The sequence below is a fragment of the Chamaea fasciata genome, unplaced genomic scaffold (assembly GCF_029207755.1).
Source record: "Chamaea fasciata isolate MVZ Bird 193981 ecotype frontalis unplaced genomic scaffold, bChaFas1.0.hap1 SCAF_6, whole genome shotgun sequence".
Taxonomy (NCBI): domain Eukaryota; kingdom Metazoa; phylum Chordata; class Aves; order Passeriformes; family Sylviidae; genus Chamaea; species Chamaea fasciata.
This window is the reverse complement of record NW_027094091.1, coordinates 26,995,948-27,013,071: the sequence shown is the minus strand read 5'-3', so window position 1 is coordinate 27,013,071 and position 17,124 is coordinate 26,995,948. Positions and strand designations below refer to the sequence as shown.

Genomic DNA, 17,124 nt, shown 5'->3' with positions numbered 1-17,124 from the left:
CGTATCACTCATATTTTGAGATTATTTTGCTATGGCTCCTTTTACGCAATCTACGAATTCTCAGCAAAACAATTTACAAATTGAGTAATGCCTTGTGCAAAAGATTCCCATACTGTAAAGTGTTTTTTTCTCTTGCCTTCTGAAAATAACGCCTCTTCAAAAAAACTATGACAGTGTAGGGACAACTAGTTGTAAACACAGTGACTATTAGATTTGCTCTGTATTATGCACTGAAATATCATCTCTCTTTAAAAATGGAATTAAAATGATGTTTAGAAAGATGAGACTGGCTTTGTATCTTCTTTTTGGAGGAATAATTAAGTGACAGAAATCTGAGAGTTTAACTAACAACTTGTAATCCAGTGCACTAATCCCCACAGCATGTGTCCATCTGCTCTCTTGTCATCTTTTCTCAGTCTCATGTCTGAGACTGCTCCATTTGTATGGCACCCCAGTGATGGGGCTCTTTCCAGGCCCCCTGCTGCTCTTGGGGACTCCAGTAACATTGACCATGTAATCACAGCCATGGCAGCAAGACTCATAATTCAGGAATCAGTAGTGTTGGCAGTATATATGCTACAGATAGTAAGGGATCTCCAAGTGCCAAACCCCATGATACAGTGTCTTCTGCCTCCTCCCAGAGCTCTGTGTTCAGCTCAGGCAGGATCATGGCTTTACCAGTCACCAGCAGGACCGTAAACTTGCTGAGCAGTGCAATGGAAAAACCCACTGCTATGTCCCGACTGGAGTTTTCCAGGTGTGGGTATGCATCCTTACTTTGTTATCTACCCCACACCTGGGCATGCCTCCACCCTCTCTCCACCTCTTTACACCTTTGAAAAGGAGGTGGAGTAACACTTCAATATTTAGCTGAGTGTCCCCATCTCAGTGAGGCCCACGTGATCATGGGAAAAACTCAGGACAAGGAGAAGAGAGGAAACCTGCCTTCTGCCCACATGGGTCCTGTGGCTTCAAGTCCGGCAGATGATCCCACTGTCAATCACAGACTGTGGATCCCACTGTGACATTCGACATTCCCCATTACCGCACAGCCAGAGTACCACACTGGGATTCTGGAAGACCCTCTAGAGTTCTCCTCAAGGGCAACTAGAGGGTGTAGTTATTACATGCTAACAGAAATACACTAATAATGGCAAACAAGTCACAATTTTAAAAAAAACTAAGGTAAACTTATAAGCTCAGAGTTGGACAACCCAAGTTCCATTTTGGATATACTAAATTTGAGTCCTACAGCTGAAGAGCTTCACTTCCACAGCCCAAACTTCTCCTTGTAATATAACAAACCTGAGTTAAAAACAACAATGCTGGAATCACTTGAGAACAAGGCTATGTAACTGAAAAAAAGAATATATGAATATATTAAAATAAAGGGAGAGGGAGGAAAGAGGAGGAGTAGAGCAGTTGTGAATTCTGCAAGCAGAAGGAACATCTGGGAAAATCAGGCTGGAGGAATTAGAAAATCAAACAGCCCTAGATAATACTGACAGGAAATGCAGGTCAAACTGCAGGGATATGATTAAGGACAGCAGAATGTTCCTGTAACAATTAAGGGATGTGCAAACAACAAAAGCTCACTCTAAGGAGTGAACCATCCTGGGAGAAAAACACTTTATGCTGCAGCTTTTCAGCCTCAGCACAACACTCCTGTAGCATGGAAGAGCACATCGGGTGCAAGTTCACATCAAGCTCGCAAGCAACTGGAAACCATCTCCAGCTGCCAAGCAAACAAAGGATGTGGGACTGCCATGGAATAAAATGAAGAGTCAGACACTGTGGATTTTTTTCCCAGCTCCACAAATTTCCTGCACAACCTTAGGCCAACAGGTTAGTCTCTCTGTGGCCACTTCCTCTTTCAACTCTTATCTAAACATTAAAAGGAACAAGAAGTTTGTGGCAGCTGTATAACACAACAGATTACTTCCAAAGAAAAAACAAAAAACCCTGTGCCTTATCCCACGTCCTTCCACTTTCATGTTGTGTCAAACATCTCCCAAGGCAGAAGCACAGTGAGGCTTCACAGCACAGTCACAATCTGCTCACATCCAGTACCAGCCTCTCCACCAAGCCCACAGGACCGCCAGCGCCCTGCCAACAGGTTCACTGCTGCTCAGCAAGGGCAAATCCCTCACCCTGCCTCCCCAAGGGTTGGGACACATTGAAAGGGCATGGCAGGCTCTTCTCAGTTTCTGCCTTTTCCCCCTTGCAGTTGGCCATAATACTTACCATGCAGAGTCCTTCATACTCATCATCATTTAAGCTGTACAAACATGGCACAATGAAAACAGTGACCTGACCATGACCTGATCCTGACCATGATTTCTAAAACAGTTAACGTTTTTCTATCATAAATGCACAGAGGAGCTAAACTTCAAATGACAAAATGTCCACAACTTTTTTTGTAAGATTGTGGGGATTGGATACAATTGGAAAAACGATTTTTTTTCAGTGCCTATGCATTCTGGGCACTGGCTTCATTTCAAGGGCTATCACACAGACCTCACTCACCGTGGTTTTTCATCTACGACAACATGAGAGCAGAAACAAGAGATACGCTTTATCAGTTAAAGTAGTGGCACTGTTGTAGATGCAATGGTCCAGGGATATCAGCAAGACATGGCTTGCAGGGAAGTAATATCCTCTTTCAGCATAGCCTGCACTGCTAGAAAAAATGAACATGTTTTTAGACACACAGGTTCCCTGCAGGTCTGAAAGAAGAGCAGAAGCAAAACTCTCTTTTATACAAGTGCATAGGTCCTAGCCAGAAGCCTGCTCAATCTTCTCTAGAGTATTTACACACAGGTCTAATTGAGGAATATCACCTTTCGAACTCTGTCTCTTATTTGTTAAAGCCACTATGACAGCTGACATATGCTATGATGGACACGAATGTAAGATCCTTCCAATTACATTTTCTTTGTCCTGCCATTTCATGCCCCAAGGAAAACTATAAAGTGTCAAACTTGCATGTTAATTGCACTGGAACAACTTGAATTTACTCTGATGTATAAAATCTCCCAGAATTTTCAAAGGAGAGACGCTATCATATGCTTACTTGTTTTGTTCCACTCCACTAAACAGACACTCTCCCTTATGCTAGATGAAAGTTTAGCAATGGCAGATGTCAGTTTTAAATTATTTGATCTGAAAGCTACATGAGATACTGTTTCAGACAGGCTGTGGAGGAAAAGGTGGCCAGCAAAAGAAACCATCCACACTAGTGTCTTCCTCAAAGACATAGACCAAAAAATACCCAACACATGATTGTCCCTGCAAGTGTCATGGACTCTCAGCATAAAGACAAATCCTTGCTGACTCTGCCCCAACTTCTTTTCAGAGACTGAAAAATTATCTGCCAGTGGACACATACTTAAGTCTAGGCTGATTACGCCTCCCTGCAGAACTAAGCGGTTTGTTTCTAACCCTATCTGCTATCTGCTGACCAACAGACGCTTCAATGTTGGGTTTCCAAGCAAAAATTAAGAACTCATGAGCTTGTGCTGGCTCTGAAGTTTTTGATTCTTGGAAGCTATATATTATTAAGCAGAAGACCAGTGTAGAGGATTAATGAGGGCTTTGACTTTTACCCAGCTGCATGAGGGCAACCCCTGTCTTCCTACCCAGCGCTGCTTGCCCCCTCACCCCAAAAGGGAAGGGGGCAGAGGAAGGGCACTGTGGAGAGCAGGAGGCAGGAGCTCACCAGCACAGCACTCAAAGGCACAGCCAAGCTGACTCCATCTGCAAACAGCATCAAGGAGAAATTAAGATCTCCCACACAAAGAGCAAGTGTGGAACCAGCCAGCTGATTCCCACCCATGGCAAAACCAAGAGAGGAAGTGGCAGGAGGTAGAACAAAGGCTGTCTTTATCATCTATGGAGGCATGAGCATGGGGAATTACAGAGGCTGCGGCTGTGAGGCACCCCCTTTGCAGTGAAGGCCCATGGTAACCTTTCAGCTCCACAGTCTGGGGTTGCACCTAGATGGACCTGCCTCATGACATGCCTCATGCCCCAGCAGGGCACTTCACAAAACAATTAAGAGGCACTCGGTGCTTACCACTTGCAGAGAAAAGAGCTCAGGTGACTGAGGGGACACACAGCTACATCTGGAGAGAGGTTATGCACCACTCAGAACAAGATGTGGTGAATCAGGAAGAGCTAGTATCAGAGACAGGTAGCAAGAAGACAAATCCAGCCAGCTCTATAGACCCTGTACATCCCTCTCTCCGAGAGAAACATTCGCAGAATCTTCAGGCAGGACAACCATGAGCACCTGGGACAATCCCTGGCTTGTGGGTGGAAGCCAGCAGATCCTCCTGCAGGGGGTCTTGTCACACCAATTAGTGATGTAGCTAACAGCACTTTGCTTCAGTACTTCAGAAGCAGGCTTACCAGAGCAGATTCCTCACATGACCTCCAAAACCATGTGAGAGCTGCCCTATGCATGCATCCCCTCAAAGCCAGGGGCTGGGGGAAGCAACTGCACCTTCCAGAGACACAACACAGTTTCCTACCCCCCACTGGCTTTATATATCCCTTGCTGGGGTGAGGGAAATCCAGCCATGCAAACAGGCTATTGTTCCTGCCTGCTGAGCAGCTTGCCCTTTCTGACAGGCATCCTTCACTCTGCAAATAGAGCCATTTGTCAAAGGCAGACACATAGCCAGATATAACTCTAGTTTAGCACAAAGACTAAACGGCTACAGCAGGATCAAACACCATGTTTCTTTCCAAGGCTGAGTATGGCACCTCCCTGATTTCTCCTTTTCTGAGAAGTCACGGCTTTGGGGCTTTCTCTATTGTTTTGGGGCTTGTTTTTTTTGAAGGAGTATCATGTGCACTGCAGTAGCCCAGTCACTTACCTTGAAGCACTACGTGTGACAACCTACACTAGGTGATTAATTCATTTCATTATATTACATTGACGCACTGTGGTCTCTTATACCTAAACTTCCCACCGTGGAAGGAATCTACAGGCAATGTGTTCATGAATTAAACCAAACCCAATGCATGACTGACCTGCCAGGTTGTTTGTTTTTTTTTTAAACTAGAATGGTCTGTGCTTACAACAACTACCTGATAATTCTTATTCAAAGAGAAATAAAGAGTACAGCTAAATATGTGTGTATGTACACACACAGGTGGATTTGCAAAAAAAAAAGAGAGAGCAACTGTATGCCACAGCACTTGTCAGTATTGAGATTTATACATTTGGACTGATCCTTACTCTTACTGAATTATTGCCTTCTTCCCTCTAATTTCCAAAATTACTTATTAACCAGCTGTTCCCACGGTTAGTTTTGACAGCTGTTAGACACATAAACAAACAAATTATGAAGTAAGTATGGAGAATGATTAGAAGGAATGAAAAAGCACACTAATGCATAGTGTATTCATATTCAGCTGTCAAGCATCCCATCTATTTCTTTAATGGCTTTCTTCTCACTTCTCTTTGCTGACATTTACATTAAAAGGTGCAGTGTCTTTCAACTTCCATTTTGAATGAATGTTCCTTGTAATGAGCAACATAGGCTTGAAAGCATGTTTTCTGAAATGCAGTGAAAAGGTAATTTTAATGAAGAGAAATGAGAAAACTGGAGAACAGTAAATCGTTTTGCAATCTGAATTAATGCCTATTTGGAAAAGGCTCAACTGAGGAAGGAGATGTAAGACTTTTGGCAATGAGAATTCTAATTATTTCAAGACTTGGCAGTAATTTTATCAAATAGTAGCAATTTCATTAAAAGGTGCACTGGTAATCATCTACATAAGGCCTCCAGAGGGAAAATATACCAATAATTGCATAATTATGTTATCACTGCTCGTATGATGGACCACATTAAATACCACAAAGAGGAACACTGCTTTTTACTTTCTCTAGATATTTAGTTCAGTACATTTTCCTAGAAGATTACAGCAATAAACAAGACTTTCAGATTAACATGTTCACCAAATTTTGCAGAAAAGACACAGCTATCTTTTATGTCCATAATACTTTGTATTCTCTTTTCCTTCACTGAAAGAACTGACAGATTAATGAGAAAACTTGTGGGTTTAGTAATAAGATAGAGTATTTATATAGTTGAGTTACCAAAATACAACTCATTGCATCATGTCATGCAGGCACATGGCACAGGATCCATTTAAGAGGCAGGTTTTAGGTTATTTCCATGTTTGTCCATATAAATTAAGTGTATCTATTCAGAGACTTTTGACAAGCCTGCAAGAGGTTAGATTTCCCTTGTCTAAATAACACGAAGTTTTCCACAGAGATGTTGGTAAAAAATTCTTGTAAAAGCATTGTTTTACAGACAAAACCAAATCTAGTAAGTTGTTTTTTAGTGAGGTACCCAGTACATTAGATAAGTATCTTTGCATATGCCTTCTCAAACTATGACTAGGGGTTTCTGGGGGAGGCATTGGCACATTTTTCAGACCACCCCCGGGTGAAAAATTTCACCTCAGACAATCACACCACCAGCCACCAATATCTGTCACTGATGTTATCTCAGATAGAAGTGCTTTGAATACAGTGACTTGGATATATTTCTGACAATTCAATTCCTCATCGTCTGGCAATGAGGTAAATAACTCACCTGTTGAACTTCATCTCCAATATCACAGAAGTCCAACTTGTAGTTTTTGTTTTTAAATTGTACTTTATTTTCTAGTTTATTTATAAGCCTTATCAGAAATAGCATATACATTGCCTATATATGGGTAACTGCTTACTGAAAAGCAGTCCCCCTTCCCGCTCAGGAGATGCAAAGGGGACTCCTCATAATGTGAGTGCAGCCTGAGTGCCTGCTTAAACAAGAAATTCCATTTCAGCATCTCTTCTGACTATATCTAGCTTTATAGAAGACCAGAAACACAGGGCTTACTTCTCCTCTTTCCATCTGACCTCTTTCATTGTGCTGCATACCTCAAATCCTAGGTATGATAACATTAATACTACTGCAAAGTCAGCAATTTTATGCATAATACCTGGAAGTCAGACATGCTATGGAATAGGAAACTTTAACAGCTTGTGTTAAAACGAACACTACTGGGAGGAAGCTTTTATTTTGTGGAAGATAACATGATTTCTGTCCCAAGTACTAAAGTTATGCTCATCCAGGCATAGAAAGCACTTCCATGACACAGACAATAGTGAATAAGCATCAAAAGTGAAGAACAGAACAAGCCAGCCACTAAGCAGCAGAAAATGAATGCCTCGAGATCAGGTCCTGACAGAGAATTGTATTTAAGGTGTACCAACAGAACCATTTCAGGTAAAAATACCCTATTAAGCTGCATATTTAATTTAATATTACATGAAAAGTAAAATCACAGCATTTTTATAATGCACATTTTCCGTTGAAAAGGTAAAAATACTCAGCAGTGACTTTGGAAATGGAACGTGAATTTAAATTTACAGCTTCTCTAATCATTAAAAAAAAAAAAGCAAAACTTTATTCAAGCTGGATATTTGCTGTCAACGTCTTAAAGATAATACAACTACTGGATTCATCAAAGTCAGCTCCTGAGCACCTTTAGGCAGGTTGTACTACAGCAGTAAACCACCCTCTGGCATCTGGAGTTTCCTAACAGGTGCAGAGAAAATTTTTACGTTATTTCAGTTCATTCAGTACAACTCAATTAAGCAACTAGTCCATTCAGAGGAGCTACTGATCTGGAGCTGAAACAAACCATGAATGTTTCTTTCCATTGCTATTCCAAGAACAAGGAGAGAATTACACGGACTCGTTCGAAAATTTTTGTAGCATAGTGATTAGGAGCCACCAGTTTTGACTACAGATAGGCCTTTCAGGCATTAATTCTTTATTTCAAAACATTTCTCAATGAGTTTTTTCTTCTGAATTGGCTGGATTCTGTGTGGTGCTATTTTTTATCTAACGGAAGAACATTTCAGAATTCTTGTTTCCTTCATTGTAATCGATGCAAATCATCAGTAAAAATCAATTAGCTAATACAAGAAATGTCAACATTTTCTATTTTCATACTAAAACATACACATGAAGAATCAGGATCAGTGTATATATAACAAGCTACATAATTGCTTAAATACAGGCACAGTGATTAATCAAAGTAAGTATAACATTAACTGCAAAGGCTATATTTAATTAAAACTCTATCTCAATGGTAATAAAGGAGGTTAAACCTTTCTTTGCAAAATGATTAAGTACAAATGCAAAACAGTCAAAATGAGGCTTACTGTTGGCTGATTTAAATCATGATTAAAATCAGATTTACAATGCTTTGAATCAAATTGAAGCACATAGTACAGGGGGAGGTAACTATTTTATTGAACCTGGAAACACTGCATTTCTCATCTGCAGTCAGATGTCAGTTTACACATCGTATCTGAATGAAATACAAACAAGTCTGAGAGGGCTGAGAAGAGCAGGAGGAAAAGGAGTTACAGATGACATTCCAAAAGAAAAGGCTGGAAAAGCTTTATCATAGAAAAGAGAAGCTGAAGGGTTTATATTGTCGATGTGTAAAATAAGATTATAAAAAGGATGGTGATGAGTAGTTCGTTGTATCCAAAAGACCAGGAGAATAAAAGGATGGAATTAAACAACCAGCAAGGGAGATTAGGTATCAGAAGAAGCTTTTGACCTTTAATAACTATTTACAAGAAAAAACAGGTGGTAAGAGTCTGCAGCACAAATCTGCCTTAGAGCAGGTTAGGACAGAAGTCTGTGTGGGGAGATCTGCTCCGTCTGACTACAAGGAAGAGCTGAGGACAGACCAGGTCTCTGCAGGTCTCATCCAGCCTTACCCACAGAGTGCTACGGGAGCTTCCTAAGACCTGCCGTGTCTGTTAGTAACCCAGCTGCAGGAAGAACACGAATGCATGAGAAAGTCAGGTTTCATTCAGCAAAGAATGAAGTTTCTAGTCCTGAGGCCTGCAGATAAAACATTCAACATGTGACATCCAGTGCAGCCATTAACTCCTGAACAAAAAACAGATTAAGTAAGAGAGCCAGGTGCAAGTTTTAAATCCCAGGATACCTGTCAGCAGGAATCTACTTAGTTCTGAATGGCCTAGGTATGTGAACACCCAAAACATTTCTATTACACAGCTCACTGGGATTTTCCACCCCTTCAAAGCATGCAGGCTTTCAATGACAGGTTATAACCAACAAGCTTGATTTCTTTTTCCTGTGTGGCTTTTGCACAATGCCTTTCTGTAAAACAAATCCACTCCACCCTTCTCCAGACTGAACAACCCCAGCTCTCTCAGCTTGTCTTCACAGGAGACTTGCTCCAGCCCTCTGGTCCCCCACGAGGAGCATGGTCACCCAGGATGAGCAGAGGTGCCTAGCTTCACACAATGACTGATAGGAAAAGACAGGAGATGTAGGACTAACCTGGCATTTGCCATGCTTCCAAAGAACCTGTAAGAGATGCATCTCTCTGATTTTCACATTTGCCTGCCACAGTTTTCATCTCTTCTTAACTTAAATCAGCCCATGCATCCTCTTTATCACTTAGATTTACAACTGCCAGTGCCTAGTTGACCAGAGAATTCTTCTCCATAACAGATATTTGATTTTGTTACGTGATTACAGATTCAACTGCCAAGATGACATTTAAACTTATAGACATTTAATGCAGTCAGCCTCCCCAGTGACAAAAAAGCCCTGTAGCTCCTAATGTTACCCAGTGATGCTTCATTTTAGTTCAATTTCCAGAAATGATCCCTAAGGAGCAGCTCAGAAGTTGCATAGCACGGTAGCAACATTAGAAACTTTTCTGTTATTTACATGCTCTTTGCTGTCAAAGTCAAGAGCCTTACATGCTGTAAAAAAAAAAATCTTTTGCAACATGAAAAATACCATTAAAAATCCATTAAATCTCAAAACCTGTGTTTTCAGAATAAATCAATATAATCCCCAAGAGGAAATCCACTGAGAGAATAACATTTACTGAGCTTTCTAATTGGTATCCCCTAGAAAATAGGAGTCACATTCTCCCCTCAGACACAGATGTTTACACTCTCCTTATGCTTTTATCACAACAGCAGCAATCTTGGCGAGTGGACAAACAATACACTTCAGTTGTCATTATGTTTGGCAGCCAGCCAAGGGGACTGCTCACACGCGTAAAATTACGTTCATTTATGACTGTTTGCAGGATTCATTGTCAAACAGGAGCCTACTGGAAAAAAAAAACAACTTCTAGTTTCCTAAAAGTCACTGAAAAAGTCAAGCAAATTACTACAGAATACAGTAATGTAGAAGAATATTATTAAGAATTCCTTTTATGTCAAGGTTTCATAATTTCTGTGTGCATTCTCCTCAGACTTTTGTAAATAAATGACAAAAAGATATAACACACTTCAGTTAGACGCCCCAGCATCAGCTCTTCTCTCCAGCCTTAAGTTACAATGAACACCTTAAACTCTGTTACAGCTGAGAAGCCCCAACGAGGGAAGCTGAGTTTCTAAGGGACAGAAACACCTGCAAGTTGTTTTTTGTGCACGGGAATAGTCAGAAAGACATTCAGAAATTTTAAAAAGGTAAAGCTTTGTACTTCAAGTGAGAGGGTACTTACAGTAAATGCAATGCATTAGGATATCAGACCTCATTTCCTCTAGCCATTCTCTGAACAGCTGAAAGAGACTTAAGGAAATGAGTCAAAATCCTGGAAGATGTTTGTGCTAGATGAAAAAGAAAACAACATCTGTAAAATCATGTGTCACATCCATAGAGCAAGACAATGTGTAACACTTGATCTCTGCAATGGCATTCATCTTTGTGGACAGAGGAAAAAAAAAGCTGAAAAGTGACTTAACCTTGAGCAATTACTGCCTCTCTTCTACAAGACTGATATGAGATTATATCAGTCATTGTGTATTGAAGATAAACATATATGTTGTTGGAACTCTTTGATGCTGTGTGGTTCTTGTTTAATCCAGAATTTGTTGTTCCTTACCTTCAGATTCCATCAGACTGTTTACTGTTCAGACTAGAAAGCAGCTTTCCTTCACACTACAAATGCCTAGTATGGCAGCTCCAGATAGGCCTTAAAAATCTTTCTAATAGCTTGCAGTAACAATAAATTATAGTTCAGACAGAAATCCAAATACTGCAGAGCCTCTCAGAACAGACCAGAGAGCAAAAAATACAAGCTTCACTAGGAGAACCTCCTACTGACTGGAATATGACTCAGATGCTTCCCCCAAGACCTGTCCTAGCTCATGTTTACACACGCTAAAGACATATCCCTTCCAATTCCACCTGTATCCTGGTGCAGCATGTCCTTTCTGGAGGTGACTCAGGATCCTTTGCCTAATTCAGGCACCTGCAAAGAAGTGTTACTGTTAGGACAATCACTGCGAGAGCTGAAATGAAATGGAAAACCCACAGAGAGCCAATACAACCCAGCAGTACTACCAGCTGCAGTCATCTGTTGACAAGAGGCTCTCTCTGGCAAAATAAGCACATGGAAATGCCTTCAGTCTCTATGAACGGTATTTAAACAGGATGTAAATGGGAGTCTCACTTCTTGCCAAATTTGTCACATTCTTTATTATAAAGCCTGAACAAAAATCACTTACGCACTTGCAGGGAAAGGATTCCCAGTGGCAGTGCAAGGAAGAAGAGTTGAATATTGAGCAATCTTTGACATTTCCATTCCGCTCCTGGCAATGGCCTTAGGGCACATTTCTGCACAAGAGACTCTGCACTGCCACAGGGGAGGAAGGAAAAGGAGAAGGAGAGAGCAGAGATGGAAACGGGAGTAGGAAGGGCAGGATACTCAGATGGCTTGAGGGGGGTCAAGGCAGTGACTGAATGACAGCAATCAGAATCCTCATCAAATTCAATCTTCCTCCTTCAAGCTTCCTCCCTCATGGCTGACAGGCAGCAGGGAGCATCATGAAAACAGACATTCTTCCCTCTGGGCACAGTGAGAGTCTCCTATTACTCTGCAGCTGATTGAAAAAAAAAAAAAAAAAAGGTTGCATTGATGGATGGATGCTGAAAGGAACCATAACCAGCCTTCCATGACCACAGGATGAAAATGCAAGAAACTCTAGCAGAGTACTGGATGGAGGGGGACAAAGCAAGCCTTGAGGGAGGACAGGGGAAGCAGAGAGAAAAGATTGTTCCAGAATATTGCATCAAAATGAGGACAAGGCAAGTCCCAAATGGAAGGAAGTATGGAAGCATGTTAGTTTGCAAGAAAAACAAAAAGTAGAAATGGACTATGAACAGAAAAGATGAATGGTTTACCCTTTGAGAAGCTACATTAAGCTGTTTTCTACATCCTCCTTCCCAGTTTGCATCCAAAGGAAGAAGCTCTTGACCAACCGCCAAAAAAACAATACTTCTTATAAATCTGTATACTGATAAACAGGATAGGTCTCAACAGGAACTGTGGGAGATCATCCCAGACAAGTGTCTACACAGAGGCAAAACCAAAAGTAGCACAGGGTCAAACTAACTCTAGAGCAATCCAGAACAGCACGTCAGCTCTGTCCTGCCTGTCACTTCTGATGTTCCTAAGCCACTGCCAGGACTTGAACCATCACGCTGATACCTCCCCCAGCACCACAAAACTAGCCCAGAATACTCCTACATCGGTGCGATACACAGACGATGCACATACCTACTCAAGGCCAGCTGTCTTTTGCAGCAGCAAGTTATTTCTTATAGTATGTTGTGTTTTTGTTCATACAATTTTTTTGTCTGATGTGTCCCTGAAGTCTCCCACAAGTAAGTGTATAAACCCAGAAGGAGAAGAAGGATCATGAGAAAGATTCCCTCCTTGCTTCTCCAGTACCCTGGAAACTGCACCTCTGTCTTCCAGGACATGCTCCCAGTGTGATGTGTTTTCCAAGCTTTCCTTAAGGGCAGTCTAACTGTATGATGAAGGTTAACCTTAAAGTGCAGGAAAGAAACACATGAAGTAAAGAAAGTTGGCAGGTATTAATCATTTCAACATTTTAAAAAATTTCTTTCAAGGAATAACTCATTGGTAGGAGATTTTCCCACTCCTGTGGCCACAGCATTTTGCAGCCTTATTTGGGTACTTCTATATAGGAAAGCCCAAATTGCCAGATACCACATTTACTCAGATTACCAATAAGCAAAAAGCAGCAAACAAAAAAGTTACCTAAACAAAACCATTAACGCATCCTAAAGTTAAATGTTTTACAATGAAGAAGTGTGAATTGTCACTACTGTTTGGTTTCTGGTGTTTTAGTGGTAGTGCTCCAACGGGCAGAGGCTGGCGGAACCCTCCCTGTCGGTGTCACACAGGGTGCTCTGCAAGGCTCCTCTCTGGTGGTGGCAGCAGACGTTAAACACCTATCGCTGTGCATCGCTTCCCTGGATCCTGAGCTCGTTCTTAGATAAGCAGCGAAAGAACCTTTCACGTTATCTCCTTTCAGACTTCAGTGCCTATGGCCAAATTCTTTCCCAAGTCTAGCAGCGACCTCTTTCCAGCACCTTCCCCTGGACATAGCCAAACGCCTCCTAAGCCTTACAAACCACGCAGGGAGATGCACGGCGGCTCTGAAAGCCGTGTACAAAGTTGTCCAGTTCTGCAGCCAGATGCAGTATTTAAAACCATTTGACCGGTGCAACAGGGCTGTGAGGTCAAGCAAATAAACCCCTTTTTCAAAAAGGGGTGGAAGGGAACCTACAACGCACCTAAGTTTTAGCACTAACTGACCCCCCGAAGGCCTGAAAGGCACCCGTCGCCCTCCTCCTCACCGCGAAGGTCCGTCAGTGGCGGAACAGACCAGCCCCGATGCCCTGTCCCGTGGCGAGCCCTGCACCCAGGGCACCGAGCCCACCTGCCCCCCCGGGAGGCTGCACAGCGCTGGACACCTGACGCCGGCCGCTCGTTCCTGCCCATTGTTCAACGAGCACTTAACCGCGGGGACATTTTGTACTGATCCCCGGATAGTTTATTGTCAAAACAGCCCGGCCGGGAAAGCGGAGGGGGGTGGAGGGGTTCCCCGCCGGCCCCTCTCCCAGCCCCGGATAGCCGCGCACGGGAAACAAAGGACTTTATTTCCCCCGGCGGGGCGTCCCACAAGGGCAGCGAGGGGCGATGCCGGGCACACCGCGGGCTGCCGCCCGACCCCCGGCGCGGCGCTGCCCCGTGGAAGGGGCCGCCAGCACCGAAGTTTTCCCCGCCGCCGCCGCCGCCCGTGCCGACCCCGGCCCCGCGGGGCTCCGCGCCCGCCCGCGCCCGCGGCTCCCACCTGCGGGGTAGAGGCTCAGCAGCAGCAGCAGCACGGTGCGCGCCAACTCCCGGGCGAGGATCGCGCCCTCCATCCCGGCGCCGCTGCCGCTCGCACCGCCCGGCGCGGAGATGCCCGAGCCCCGCGGGAGGGAGCGGAGTAGAGGCGGCCCCGCCCCGCGCCCGCGCCGCGCCCCCGCCCCGCCGCCGCGGGGATGGGCGCAGGTGAGGAGCTCCCCCGCCCCCCGGGAAGGGGAGCACTCCCGCGTGCCTCGTTTGGGTTCGCCATAAAGCCCCTAAACAGAATGATTAAAGAAAAAAGGACAGAGCCCGGTGGCTGAATGTGCGCACGGTGCTGTCGTGCTCGCCCTCCTCTCGGGCAGCATTCTGCCATGCCGAGCACCCACCCGGGGGATGGGGGCTGCGGGCTGCGTGAGCCCGAGTGGATCGTGGACCGGAGAAAGGTGGGGGAGATGGAAACGGAGAGAGCATCCCTTAAAGGGCAGGTACAAAGCCATTTGCCTGGCTTTGAAATCCTCACTGATCGCCCCTGGAGGTATTATAGTAGATTCTGGAGGCACCAAAGGTATCGCCTCCGCCCTGGCTCGCACTGCTGAGATCGACTGAACCCGCTGTGGGCCACCACCTATTAAGGGCCAGAGCACCTCGAGTGAGACTTAAAAGTGCATGCCGTGGCACAAAGCGAAGACTTGAAAGTGGCTGGTTTGGTATGGAAGAGAAAAAACTGACAGGGTGCTTAAACATGGAAAAGGTCCTTAAGAAAAGGATTGTGAGCGATTATTTTTCATGTCCCTGAAGGGCAAGATAAAAAGTTATTCATTTAGGTCTCAGGGAAAAAAAAATAGCTTAAATGTAAGGAAGGCAAATACAAAGAGCAAGGAAGATTTAGACTACAAATGCATTGCAAAGAAGGGATTGTGGAATCCCACAGAGGGAGTTTTTTAAGCACTGATGAGACCACTGACGACAATCTGGGAGCATTCGCTTCTGTAGCTGCAGAACTGGAGTGGAACTGCTCTGCAGGCAGAAATAAGACAAACTCCACGAATGACTAGCTCTAACACTGCTTTGGCAGTCAGTGTCGCACACTGCTGAGGTGAAAGAAAGGTGTACAGGTAACCCAGGCAAAGGAGTCATGCCTGCATTCACTAGCCGTGCTCTGCCCAAGGTATCCACAGGCAGCACCTGAACAGGCAGGTGGGCGAAGGACACACAGACTGTCAGAAAACCCATAACAACATTTCCGGATGTACATAAAGATGTAGAGGACACATGGCAAAACTTTCAGCCCTGGAAAAGCATAAATGTAGACTTCTTGAAATGTGTCGGTACAGATCAGAGAAATTATTGAAGGTAAAATATTCCTTTTTTTTTTTCTTCATCTTTCTTTCTTTTTCACTCCTGTCAGATTTTTTCCCAAGGTTAATAGCGCTGTCCCACATGGTCCAGCATGAGATGAAAGTCTTGTCTTATATGTTTAAAGTGGCTCTTTCCATTTCTTTACTCTCTTTCATCTCTGACAGCCACTCTCTTTTGATAGGTGAATCCTTCCTCTGCTGCAAAACGGAATACTTTTTTGTTAGCACACCAACAATTTCAAAATCAAATAATGTTTTAAAATCATATTTCTTACGAGGTGCTAGCCTCATCAAATTAATCCTAGGGAGGAAAAAATAACTTAAACACTTAATTTATTCATGTCCCCCGATTTTCCAGGTGTCTCTGGATTTTGTTTCTGTAGGAGAAAAAAAGTGAGGTGGAATTTTTTTATGTAAACACTTGGACAGTTTAATTTCTTAAAGATGCAAAGGCAGGGCAGAGTATATTATAAGAGGTTCTCACTAAAGGGTTATCAAGGAACATGTGATGTTGTTATTGTGGCAGGTTTTTCCCTGTTCTCCTTGATTAGTGCTCTTTCAGTTAGTGGCCTGCCTTTAGGTCCTGCACATCCCTGATCACATGAAGCCAAACTCCGCGTGGCTCTGCATCATATGCCTCATTTTCACGAGCATTAGCTCAATGTTAGATCTCAAAATCAAAGCACCAACAGTATTCTCCACGTGCTTTGACTGACTATAAATAGCAACAGTAAGTGGGAAACAAAGGTGAATTGCTTTTAACGTTGCCCCTTTATTTATTTTTAATAATTATAATCATAAATGCAGTTGCCCTTTCCAGTGTTTTGTACTGAATGCTGTAAGTTCTCTTGTCTATATCCAGTTTGCGTCACAGAAGCAAAAGAAAGTTTCTTAGACAGTGGAGTTTCTCTTAGGTCTTTTTCCTACCTTTGTCTGAAATATGTGAGCATAAACCAGAAATGTTCTTCTTTGGCTTTGCAGCCAGCCTCACGTGTTCCTCTCTTCAGTTGTCACTGTGGTACTGTGGCAGTATGTTAGGACAGGTAATGCCATCTCTCCTCATCATCTGCTGGAGACAACTTGCAGTAGGGTTGACGTTTGGGGGAGTGCAGCATGAAGAGAGAGACAAGAGAGATCTACAGACTTTGGACACGACACAGATTTGGAGATAAGGATGATAAACTTGGGGAAATATGTGAAATTTTATTTGGAAAGTTCACTTCAGCTTGAAATCCTGAAAGTGAGGACGAGCTCCTTTAAAAAGTCAATTCAAAAGATTGCTTTTAGACATCCATAGGACTGCTTGCTGAAGTAAACATTCAATAGATCAATAATATTGGTAAGATTAAGCTAATGTCATCAAAAAACTAAAAAACTAATGAAAGACTTATCATTTCTGTATCTGAATGGAAATGCATCTGGAAATTGGTGAGTTTGATGGTTTCAAACAATTTATTTGTCAGACCTATAAAAACCTTTCTTACAGCATAAATAATCTTAGAATCTATTTTATCTACGA

At 43.1% G+C, this 17,124-nt stretch overlaps 1 protein-coding gene across 1 annotated transcript in view; it reads right to left on the bottom strand.

The window, feature by feature from the left end:
* KIT (KIT proto-oncogene, receptor tyrosine kinase) overlaps positions 1-14,321 on the bottom strand; it is a 55,647-nt gene extending 41,326 nt beyond the window's left edge. The window contains exon 1 of the mRNA XM_066185750.1: positions 14,249-14,321. Within this exon, the coding sequence (XP_066041847.1) occupies positions 14,249-14,321 (73 nt within the window). The remainder of the gene's footprint in view (positions 1-14,248) is intronic.
* Positions 14,322-17,124: the final 2,803 nt, after the last annotated feature.